Here is a 13195-nt window from a genome sequence, read left to right as displayed (position 1 = left end):
TTATTATTATTATTATTATTATTAATAATAATAATAATAGAGAGTACATTAATCTGGATGAGATTGGTTGTGTTGCATGTGTATGTAAATCTGTAGATACATTGTTCAACTAAAAGGTTCCAGAAACAGTTCTTCAGAATGATGCTACAGACTAGGAACCATTTTGTTTTCCTAAAATAAACATTTTAATTGATGGATTTTTGAAAATGAAAACCATTTTTGATAATACCACTGAGAATGGGGAAAAATCCCACCAGCCATAACATTAAAATCACTGACAGGTGACATGAATAACATTGATTAACTCATTACAGTGGCACCTGTCAAGGGTTGGGATATATTAGGCAGCAAGTGAACAGTCAGTTCTTGAAGTTGATGTGTTGGAAGGAGAAAAAATGGGCAGGCGTAAGGACCTGAATGACAACTGGTGAACCTGCGACACGGTCACGGGCGCCCAAGGCTCATTGATGCGAGTGGGTAGCGAAGGCTAACCTGTCTGGTCTGATCCCACAGAAGTGCTAATGTAACACAAATTGTTGAAAAAGTTAATGCTGGCTATGATAGAAAGTGCATTGCAGCTTGCTGTGTAAGGAGCTGCATAATGTAGCTGTAGACCGGTCAGAGTGCTGACCTCATCCTCCACTGGAAGCACCTACATTAGGTGCCTGGTCTGAAGAAGCACGTTTTCTTTTACATCTTGTGGATGGCTGGGTGTGTGTGTCGCTTACCTAGGGAAGAGATGGCACCAGGATGCACTATTGGAAGAAGGCAAGCCGTCAAAGGCAGTGTGATGCTCTGGGCAATGTTCTGCTGGGAAACCTTGGGTGCTGGCATTCATGTGGACGGAGTTCAAGCGGTTTATTGCCATTTTACTTGCAGGCAATTATTATGCCAAGTGTGTATCTGGTGCCTTCTTCTAACCTTGCTACTACACACACGCACACGCACACGCACACAGACACACATACACAGACACACGCACACACACACACACACAAGCAGCCTATCTGTCCCTCCTTAGTGTGTCTCTCTCAGTTGCTCATTTTTGATGCATTATAACAGATCTCATTTGTGCTATAGCACAACTGTTATTGTCTGCCTCCTGTCTATCTGTCTGTCTGTCTGTCTTTCTCTCTCTCTCTCTCGCTCTCTGGAAAGGGAAGACAGAAGGCTTCCCTTCTGTTACACACACTTTACTTGTGTGTGTATGTGACTGGTGATGCATTCTCTCATGGTTGAGGCGGGGGTCATGGGCCGCAGACACTGATCCAGCTGTTGTGAGAGGGAGGGGAGGAGTAGAGGAGAGGTCACAGGCAGGAGTTGGGGGGGGGCACACAGATGTCAAGGAAAAAGAGAGGTTCACATCAGAAGATCAGATAGTGTAAAGATAACAAATAAATCCAGACGTTTGCTAATTAACTTACCACTGAACACTGAACCCTGTGAATGACTACTGTGCAATACGGATGCCTAAAGGTAATAAATTTAACAGTAAAACTTTATTTTCTAGAATTTAGCCCTTTTTAAATTATAGCATGTTGAAATTTTTATCTTAATTATAATCATAATTTTGTGATGCTTTGGAAATCTGCATTGAGTAATGAATTTTATGATGTTTTCATACCGACTGTGTCTCATAATTCATGGGTCAGCTGCACCTAAATTATTAAAAATGCATTATTCAATTGTGAATTTCCATATTTTCTACTTAGAACTAAATCTTAATTGTTTAATTAAAGTACATTTTAACTTTCAGGAATAATATCTGATAGACGCTAGACGGAATCATTTTTAAGTGGGTTCATAACACAGGAGTTCCAGAGTTGTGTTTATGTTAGAGAAGAGCTCAAATCTTCATTTTGAAAGTACTTCAGCATGTGTGGGAAAATGGCAGAGGTCCAGATGCGTGTGTGTGTGTGTGTGTGTGTGTGTGTGTGTGTGTGTGTGTGTGTGTGTTCTGATGGGAAAGGAGGGGCAGTTATATGAGGTCATTCTGAAGGCCCACTATCCAGTGTGTATGTATGTGAAGGAAATCCACCACAGACACACACACACGCACACACATTGCTACAGCTGATATTCTCAGTGGTAATAGGAAAGTGTTCATGAGATTTACTGTAGAGCAAAACTGATTATTACGACAAGTCATCCATCACTTTTGGAATTTTCTGTGTGTGTGTGTGTGTGTGTGTGTCTGTGTGTGTGTGTGTGTCAGGGGACTGCATATGATTTGGATCTAGCTGTGTGCTAACTTTGTTTGTTTAAGAATCCACTAAGTGATTTTCCATTCCTGGAGAATAGTCAGGGAATAGTCTGGTGTTTACAGTAGGAGTATTACATTCAATGACCTCTACACTGCACTGAGTCATACAGTGTTAAACGCTATTATCAAGTACAATACACACACACACACACACACACACACACACACACACACACACACACAAAAACACACACTCCTGTACAGTATGTTGTCAGCATTGTCCTGTTTAGTTCCTTCTTTTCAGTAGTCTTCCCACACTCCATAGGGTAAGTAAACAAATTTACAGTGATGCTTGAAAGTTTAGAATTTTCTGTATTTCTGCATAAATATGACCTAAAACATCATCAGATTTTCACACAAGTCCTAAAAGTAGACAAAGAGAACCTAATTCAACAAATGAGACCAAAAAAATGTGGTCACAAAAGGGGGTCACACCAGAAACTGAAAGCAAAGGTTCACATACTTTTGCCACTCACAGATATGTAATATTGGATCATTTGCCTCAATAAATAAATGACCAAGTATAATACTCATATAATAATTCTCACTTGTTTAATTGAGATATATTTGTCTTTTAGGACTTGTGTGAAAATCTGATGATGATTTAGGTCATATTTATGCTGAAATGGAAGCACACAATTGTCTAGAATGACTTTGTATGCTGTAGCATTAAAATTTCCCTTCATTAGAACTAAGGGGCCCAAACCTGTCCAGTTTGACAATGCCCCTGTGTGTGCGGTCCATAAAGACAGGATTTGTCAAGGTGGGTTCCATGGTAGGTGGACATGGTTTGTCAAACTGATGCAATATAAATAATTATGAATAATTACTGGTTGCGAGTGAGAGTGTGTGCATGAGCATACATATTTTTGCAGTGGTTGTGATTGTGATGTTAAGCAAAAGGAGGTCTTGAATTTCAAACTTGTGCATCTGTGTGCATGTTTAGGTCAAATTAGACACAGTTGTCGCTGTCCTCTTGTCCTAATTGTGTGTTTGAACCGGCTGGATTGAAAATGATCCAGTCTATCCCCATCTGCCATCTCTCTGTTTACTGCAGGAAATGTTGTCCCTGTTGCTAGGGGCAGCCCATCCATGCCTTCCTTAATACTGCTGTGGAAACCAAACTTACAGGAAGTGCTTTAATTCCAGCCTCTTTCAGATCCAACAGTGAGCGACGCTACACTGGCACCAGTTTCAAGAGTTGAACACTTAATAAACGTGAGGGAGCAGGAAGGAAAGAATGAGAAAATGTGAGTGGGGGAGTACATGAGGGGGATTAAAAGACCTGAAAGAGACATTATTGGCCCGGAGTGAATTCTAAGGACACTAGGTGGTGTTGTTATGTAACGTGAGGTCTTGCCTGCTCAATCAAAAGGAGAATGCCTTTTATTGGTGGCCTCTAGCATTGCTGGCTTTCAAACTTCTTTTGCCTCCTGCAGGCTGTTCTTATGGCCCTGAGCCTGTGGGCCTGTTGTGGTGGCTTTGGTGGGGCAGAATTAGAGCTGCAGAGTGCCACAGGACCATGATTGCTCTGTGTGGGGTTTGTTGGCACACAATAGGTACATGACTTTGTGTTGGTGAGGTGATGAAAAGTTTTGGGCAGCCACACTGTGATGGCGAGCCGTTTGTATAGGTTGATTATTGTGTGGCTTTGTGTTAGGCTTTTCCTGTCACCAAAGATGCCAGGGGTCCATGTTTAATTAAACAGGGTGGCAGAAAAAACAGCAGAATTTTGTTCCCACAACTTCAGAGCCTGTGACTCTTACATTCTCTTGCCACTATCCGAAATTTTCTTTGAGGATTAGAGTTCCAGATACCATATTATATACCACTAAACAAGCTCAGAAGTCTCTTGTGGACTTTAGATGTTCTCTTAGACCTGATCCATTTAATCATATTCTAATAAAATTCTAGTCTTATCTTATATTGTATTTCATATGTGCCATTAGCATCACGATTGTGTAGCTTGATCTGTGAATTCACACACACACACACACACACACACACACACACACACACACACACACACACACACACACATGGAAGATTGTGACCTTTTGTGCATACACAAGCAAAATAAACAAATTCTTTTAAGAGGCAGAATAGATAAAAACCACTTCCTGTGTGTGAGTGTGGGTCTAGTTGCACCCCACTGAGATTTTCCCTTGATAGTCTTGTTTTCACCCTCAGAAAGGCCTGCCATCTCTCTTTCTAATAGTTTACATATGTGGGCAGATCTGTGCTGTCCTTGTAAATCAGATGCTCTGGTACTGTTTACAGACAGACAGAAGTAGTGTCTGTTAAGATGTTTAAATTGCCACTGGTGTTGAATGAATGCCATTAATAATGTCAATTAGCGATTATTGATTAGTCCATTTGAGAGATTATTACACCATGTCACACTAGATGTTCAGTTTGAGTTTGTAATGTAACATGCCACCATGTTACAGTTGTTGAGGTCTGGTTACAGTTTGTGTGGAGTTTCGCATGTTCTGTTTTTCCTCCTGGTTCTCCAGTTTCCTCCCACCAGGAAACCGTGTCAGTAGGTGGATTGGCCATGCTAAATTTCCCCTTACTATGAAACATTGTGCGAATGTGTGTGCATATGCTGCCCTAGTGTCCCATCCAGGGTGTAGACCAGGACTAAGCAGTTACTAAAGATGAATGAATGAACATCTGTGAAAAGCCATTGCATATAAAACCAATTACCGTGCAGAATTTGTGCTTATGACATTTATGACCATTTAACTAAACTTCATATAAACTTTTCAGTGATGATATCATTTTGAGCCAAACAACAGCCTGTTTTTATCTCAGTGCAAAGTGGAATAAATTTTTAACTAACAGATATTTAGGTTTCAGTATAATGCCACTGATACATTTTCTTTCACACTAATGCTAATCTGATATCATAGTTCTGATCTGACGTCATTGCAGGAGCACAGGTGCAGTTGCACACATTCCATTGTTCAAATGTTTTTTCCCCACTGGTGCAACACTGTGGTGAATTGTTAATGATGGGGTGCTCATTCAAACATGTTATGTGTCATCACTGCAACTGTTTGGGAGCTTTTCATTCCTGTGTGTGTGTGTGTGTGTGTGTGTGTGTGTGAGAGAGAGAGAGAGAGAGAGAGAGAGAGAGAGAGAGAGAGAGAGAGAGAGAGAGAGAGAGAGAGAGAATCACATTAAATGGGAGGGAGAAAGTAGGGAGTGGGAATAAGGAATAAGACTGTGTGAGTCTGTATCAGATCTGCTTTTGAGAGAGCAGAATTGAGAGAGAGCAGCACTATCTCTCTCTCTCTCTCTCTCTCTCTCTCTCTCTCTCTCACACACACACACACACACTCGTGTCTCATTGCTCATTAATTGATGGCTTTCTAACCGCAATAATACACATCCTTACTACATGGTTCTCTAAGAATAATGCTGAGAACACTGAAAGGAAATGGATATAATTGTCATTATGTGGTAAGATAATTTCCTCTCTCATCTACATTTTAAGAAATGCGTTGCTTTGTAAGTTGATTTGCCTCTTATGTATCATTATCTCTAATGTGTAGAAAAATGACAGGGGAAATAAAACCTGCTAGATGTCACATTTACTTATCTTTCAAAACACTACCATTTTTAGATGTTTTAATGGCTTCACCACCGGCTGATTACATTTCGTTTTGTGTCTTTGCGTTTCACAGAATGCATTTGCAATTTGAAGGAAATGATCCACAATAACCCAGAAAAGTAAGATAAAATAGTAAGAATTCAAATTAAGATGCATTTACACGAATTATCAGATTTTTTTCAGTGAATTGCACTTCATTATAACTTTGAGGCAAGTGATTTTGGATTGTTCTGGTTTTATATGGATTCTTTTTTTGTGGTTGTATTTGTAAAATATCATGGGTTACCATGTAATTGTGTGTGTGCAAATTTACTGTGCAGATTTACCTGCTGTTCAGTCACCTCTCAGTCCTTCCTAAAGCCGGTATTATATTTAGCAGTGTAGTCTCCAGTCTCCTGTTCAATGTCTTCAGTTACAGTAATTGTGTTGGTTGACTGGGCATGTGTGTGTGGGTGAAGGCATGATGAATGGATCAAATAAGAAATACCACAAATCAAATGGCTAATATTGTCTGTTGTATGTTTTTTCCTTTTTTAGAGATTGAAGCAAAGGAGGCATGCGATTGGCTGAGAGCGGCAGGATTTCCACAGTATGCTCAGCTCTATGAGGGTAAGACAGCATGTTATGAACAAAAGAAAAAAGAAAAAAAAGAGATAATTAAAATTGCTTGTTGTTTTTTTATTTAGTACTACCCTCAATAAGCTATTTCACATAACAGATGTTTAAATGTAGTTCAAAAGACACAATAATAGCTAAATTTACACAAAAGAACCAGTTCAAAACTTTACATACACTTGATTCTTGTGTCGTTACCTGGGTGATCAATGACTGTTTTTATGTTTTGTGATAGTTGTTCATGAGTCCCTTGTTTGTCCTGAGCAGTTAAACTGCCCACTGTTCTTCAGAAAAATCCTCCAGGTCCTGCACATTCTTTGCTTTTCCAGCATATTCTGCATATTTGACCCCTTTCCAACAGCGGCTATATGATGTTGAGATCCATCTTTTCACACTGAGGACAACTGTTACAAAAGATGCAAACATTCACTAAGGCAGGGGGTGTATACTTTTGAACAGGATGATCGGTGTAATTTGTTATTATTTTGTTTAAAGATCTTGTTTTTTTCATTCAGTACTGCCTTTCAGAAGCTACATAAGATATTTACATCTTTCCCAGAAGACAAAATAATAACAATTTTAACTTTTAACAACTTAATAAATTTCTGTTTCATTTGTGTAAATTCAGTTAGTATTGTGTCTTGTGAACTATATGTGAACATCTGTTGGGTGGAATAACTTCTGTTAATGTGAAATTCAGGGCAGTACTAAATAAAAAACAAAATGCAATTCTAATGGTCTCTCTTTAAAAAAAAATTAACATTTTGCAGATTCTAAATGGGGCATGTAACTAATGAGTACAACTATATGTTGCTGATGTGGCAGTGTACATCTTAAATCATTTGGTTTGCGAAGCTGAGTTTGATACAAACTGTGATATGAGTAAAGGTGGAAAAAGACAGTCATTACTCTGTAATAAGAGCTGTACAGTATGCTCTTTTTCACTGGACCATATTGTAGTCAGAGGGAGCATACAGCTTTAGAGTATATGGAAATTAACCCCAGTGATGTCATTGTGTATTTATCCATCTGAGGAATGACTCTACTCCCATGAATCAACTAGCGTCTTGAGGTACATGGTTCATCCCTTAGCACACCCCCTCATGTGCTGCAGAAGTGATGGGCAGTTACAGACTTTACCTACTGTATGCCACACACACACATACACACACACACACACACACACAGTGTCTGACCACAGCACGCAGTTGTGTCTCAATATATCTACCAGGGTTTTTGCATAATTGATAACTCTAGCTACTTTTTCTCCTATCATTATGTCTCTAATCGATTGCTATGTAATGCTGAATAAGTTTTCTTCACTCAACAGCACAAATTCAAAAAGATGAGAAGATTTTTTTTTTTATTTGCATAAAGCTTAGCTCATCATAAAAATAGCAACAGCACAATGGGAGATGACACTGAGTATACCTCCATGCTGTCTTGCACCCCAAACCCAAAACAAACACAAAGTAATTCTGGTTGATTTTTTGTCACTTCTATTCTGAACAATTGCTCAGTGGACTGGACAATTGTTAAATTATTTGCTCAGCTTTTCCCCCACCATTTATTATTATCTTTCTGTACAAAGTATGACGAAGCTCATTAAAGCAAGCCATACAATGACATTTACCATCAGCTGCAATCCCAATAATCATGCAGCCTGGAAACAGTAGATCTGACCTTTTCCTGAACGAAAAAACACTCAAGGGCACTATACTGCAAACCTACTTACATGTACACGCAGAACAAATAGCTGGGCAATTTATTAAGCAGCATACCATACATACACTGCCCTCCAGATATATTAGCCTTCATGAAAATGAGCAAAAAAAAATAAAATAAATGTGATGCCATCAATCTTCACAAGAGCCACTGAACCACCAGCCAGAAAATAGCCCTGAAGCAGGAATGATCCACTACCAGATTTATCAGGCTCTTTTCCATTCATGCAGTCCTCTTTTACTGCTGATTGTGTGCACAACCAAAAATAATTATTTTGGCCAGAATTGTATGATGACAATTGGCAATCTAGACAGGATGAGTTTTTTGATTGTTGCGGCCAAATATGTTTGATTTTGCTGCAGCTTTTTAAAAAAATTTGCGATGCAATTTTCGGAGTTTTTTGTGCTTTTTGCAGAAAACTACTTGAATTGGCGAAATTGCAATTGCATGAAATTGTTTTGCACAGTCTTATACAGTGATGTGTGTTGGTAAATGAAACCTTTTAGCTGTACTCATATTTGACGCACATGTATTGAAGAGGGCTTTGGCTGAATGCGCATTGTGATGACGTCACATGATGCATCTTGGCCCAAATCTGCAGAAAATCTGAGGTCATTTTGAAAAAAATACCCTAATTGTGTTTAATGGTATTGCATCTGCTTCTGTAATTTTCATATTCATTACTGATAAGAGCAAATCAACAACCATCTGGCTTTTTGGATTTTGCAGTGTGCAATTTCATATTTATACCCTGAGGAAACAGGACATGGCTAAAGGCATAAATGACAGAGTTCCTGTGAACAGAGCAAAGTGACAATTTGTTTGCATTTATTTCAATATTCCATAGTTGTGTCAATCATTGTTGCACACAGATTTCTTAGAGAAAAAGCAATTATTTGACAAAATAGTTCTAAAAATGATTATATTTTTGTTAGAACAAAGATAAATTGTTTCTCATATTTTTTGAGTGTTAAATTTTAATTATTGTGTGTAATGTATATTATCATTATACAATCATTTTTGCCCATTTTCATGAGGGGTGCCAATAATTCTGGAGAGCACTGTACACTCAAGCTGGCTTCCTCTTGAGGCTACACATACCATTACGCTTGTGTTAGAAGAATATGCATGACTCTTTCTCTCTCTCTCTCTCTCTCTCTCTCTCTCTCTCTCTCTCTCTCTCTCTCTCTCTCTCTCTCTCTCTCTCTCTCTCTATCCTCTGTCAGCAAATTTGAATGTTTTGATGGCTGCATTGACACAGCTGCGTGCTCTCAGTTTAAAACTGGGAGGTTTTTTTCCTCTCTCAGTTCATTTCAGGGCCATGAAGAGATATTTCCAGCCTAAAGTTCCTTTCCACAGAGAATAAGGGGTCATGGGAAAAAGCCTGGAAAACACAGGCCTTTGCTTCAGTCATCCACAAGCCCTTCAGAAGAGTCAAATGTCTTCCTCTTCTCTGCTCTATGACCCAGTCTTATGACAGTTTATGTAAATTCAACTTATATTCAATGGTTTTTTATAGATTTCATGATAAAGTAATGGAAAAATGGGAACTATCTAGTAACTATACAAGGTGGGGTCTTCTCAAATCTCGCAGTCTTAGCAATGAGTGTGTCAGTGCAGCAATCATGCATTTTAATTCCATTACTCGAACTCCTCCTATTATCCTAACTTTTCTATTTAGCTGGCAAGAGCTGTCTTAGGTGGTGATACATGAGGTTATCTAAATTAGATATCGAACTCAGCTAAATGTCACTACCAAATGGAAAGGAAGTAACCTGACCAGCTAACCAATATTACACAAAAACAGATTAATATTAGCTAGTTGGTAGTGTTAGCTTAGGTTACCATACACCTTATGTTTATTTCACACAATGTTATCTATCCATAGGCATATTTTGGTACCAACTCTTAATACATTATATTAAAAAAAAAAATCAAAGGATAAAGTGAGAAATAAGGGACTTACTGATTTTCATTCAGTCATTTGGTTCACCTCTTGCCTCTCAACTGAGAATTTTCAGCGGGTTTGTTTTCATGTTGCAGCAGCAAAACTGACCCAAATGCTCTGTTGTTATCATGTACCACATTGCAGTGGTTTAAATGGGGACCCTGCCAGTATGTTGTATCTAAACGTTGGGTTGGGGATCACTTTAGAATACGGATCTGTCATTAATGACACAGGAAGAAATGAATAACGCAATATTAACATTCTAGTAACAACTATTAAATGGTACACTTATATAGCGCATTTATCTAAAGTGCTTTACACTGTGTCTCATTCACCCATTCACACACACACACTCACACACCAATGGTAGCAGAGCTGCCATGCAAGGCACTAACTTGCCATCGGGAGCAACTTGGGGTTCAGTGTCTTGCCCAAGGACACTTTGTTATGTGGAGTCATGTGGGCCAGGAATCGAACCAGCAGCCCTACGATTAATGGATAACCCGCTCTACCACCTGAGCCACAGCCACCCTATTTAAACTATTAACATACTTGAAACTCTGATTAACGAATTAGTAAGTAATAGCGCACAGATGAATATGGTCATTTACTCGTAACTAATCAATAACTACTATTTCTTTAATTTCTCCAGGAGAACTACTAATAAACTATTAATAACTGCTATTTCTTTCATGCCTACCAGAAAAATTCAGTTACTGCATACAACCTTGGGGTAACCATGGACAATCAACTGTCCTTTTTCCTCTCACATTGCTAATCTGACACGTTCATGTCAATTTCTCCTTTACAATATCAGAAGGATTCGTCCATTTCTATCCATACAGGCCATTCAGGTGCTGGTTCAGTCTCTTTCGAGACTGGATTACTGAAACTCACTTCTGACAGGTCTCCCTCTGAGTGCCATTCAACCTCTGCAACTGATCCAGAATGGAGCTGCATGACTGGTTTTCAACCTTCCTAACTTCTCCACACCACCTCATTACTACGTTCCCTCTATTGCCTTCCTGTAGCTGCCCGCATCAGTTATAAAACACTGATGCTTGCCTACAAAGCCAAAAATCGACCAGCACCCACTTACCTCAAAGCACTTATCACACCCCGCACTGCACCATGCTCCCTCTGATCCTCTAGCACCGCTCAACTGGTCCCACCATCTCTCAGGGTATGCATCAAGACTCTTCTCTGTTCTGGCACCTAGGTAGTGGAATGAACTTCGCCTAGATGTCCGAACAGCTGAGTCACTGGCAGTCTTCAAACCACATCTAAAGACCTACCTCTTCCTAAAGTACTTAAATTAGCACTTTTCATTTAAAAATTATGTTTTCTTACTATATTACCACCCAAAGAGTTTTAACTGATGGTATTTTTAATCTGTGACCTAGTGAATCAGTATCGGGATGGATTTATTGAGATTTCAAAGCAATTCTGTAAGTTGCTCTGGATAAGGGCATCTGCCAAATGCCATACTGTACATGTAAATGTACTAAGAAACTATATTAATAACTACTATTTCTTTCATGACCCCCGGAGAAGAACTATGAAACTATATAGTTTCAGAATTAATGAGAAACCACTACTTTTAACAAATAGACAAGATTGTTTACATAATCAATAGGTAATAGCCTATGACTTATGATTTGGGTAAGGTGTATATTAGTACATTTTGTTATTTCTCCTAAAAACTGTTTAGTAACTATGGATCATTGTAAAGAAATGGCTTTTTAAATGCAGATTGTGGGACCTTATGTTACGAAACGGGACTGGAGGCGGATGCAGGTGCAGGTCACAGTCTTTATTAGACACAAACTCAGGGTTAAAGTAAACGCGGTCTTCACCGGGAAACGAGAACATTCAAGGCATGGGAAAACAAACGCAACCACTGATCCAAACAATACTCACAAGGATCAACCAAAGACACGGTATAATACAGAGCAAAGTGCTCAGTCACCCAGGTATTTAAATAAAGAACATCATTAACTCAAATCATGGACACCTGGGGCAAATTAAAGTCACTTAACACAAAATGCTCAATCAGGAAGCGAGCGAACAAAAACAATGTCACGTGACTCTTCCTGAGCCGAGCTGTGGTGTAACACCTTACTCCTGTGGCCAATTTTCCATCGTGCCTTTGAACTTCACTCTTATTGGTAATAATTTTTTCCACATTATTATTAATACTTAATAAATAGAAGACAGCTTAGGTTCACATGTCTCACTGAATCACTAGAGAGTCAGGGAGATTACTTGAACATTTCAAGTCATCAGCCATACCCAAAATGCCAGACAAATTGTAACCTATACAGTGATTTATTTATTTAACTTTCCTCAGAGAAATATATAGTTCTTTGTAAGTCTTCCATGTCATGGTTAGAATATTCATATACTTTAGGATTAGGTTTTCATTAATAAATATTGTAAGAATAATGGTTGCCCACAAATAATGACTTAAATGTTACTACATCCTTCTAAAGGAATTAATAATTATTTGGAACCATATTCTAAAGTGAAGATCATTATAACTCTCTAGTAATGACTCAAGTGTTACCAAATCCTTCAGAAGGAATTAATAACTTCAAAAGCTTACAATGACTTCAGTGTTTGGTTGCACATGATATTTATTCATAACTGGGGGGATGGGGGAACGCATAATCTTTAGATTTTTTGTTTCCGTTCACTCAATGGTTTACATGTTGCATATCATTAATCACTACATATTAAGACTCAGACTCAGTTTATGTTTCATTCAGGGACATTACTAGAGATTTATGAATGGGGAGGGTGGCTAAGCCTCTTTTAGGGGAGTCTGGGTATACTCCCCCCAAAAAATTTTAAAACCACCAAAACATCTTTCTTGTCATGTATATTTTAGAGTAACAATAGGTGTAAAATCTATAGAAATAAGGCCATTTTTGGTTAAGGTATATCTGTCTCAATTTGTTAGAGATTGATCTAATATGACTTACTTAAATTATGTAAAGTAAATGTAAAATAAAGAAATTAAAAT

At 38.5% G+C, this 13195-nt stretch overlaps 1 protein-coding gene across 6 annotated transcripts in view; it reads left to right on the top strand.

Moving 5' to 3' along the window:
- Positions 1 to 13195, top strand: part of stard13a (StAR-related lipid transfer (START) domain containing 13a) — a 74798-nt gene that overhangs the window by 41619 nt on the left and 19984 nt on the right. For 3 of the 6 annotated variants that reach the window (XM_017489771.3, XM_017489770.3, XM_017489769.3), the window contains one exon: positions 6420 to 6491. In XM_017489771.3, coding sequence (XP_017345260.1) covers positions 6420 to 6491 — 72 coding nt within the window. Of the gene's footprint in view, positions 1 to 5543; positions 5732 to 5955; positions 6002 to 6419; positions 6492 to 13195 lie in introns of those variants that run through there. The other 3 variants (XM_047160663.2, XM_047160666.2, XM_047160664.2) reach the window with 2 other exon arrangements.

This window comes from Ictalurus punctatus, chromosome 16 (assembly GCF_001660625.3).
Source record: "Ictalurus punctatus breed USDA103 chromosome 16, Coco_2.0, whole genome shotgun sequence".
Lineage (NCBI taxonomy): Eukaryota > Metazoa > Chordata > Actinopteri > Siluriformes > Ictaluridae > Ictalurus > Ictalurus punctatus.
Note: the sequence above shows the minus strand (reverse complement) of the source record. Positions and strands in the feature narration are given on the sequence as shown.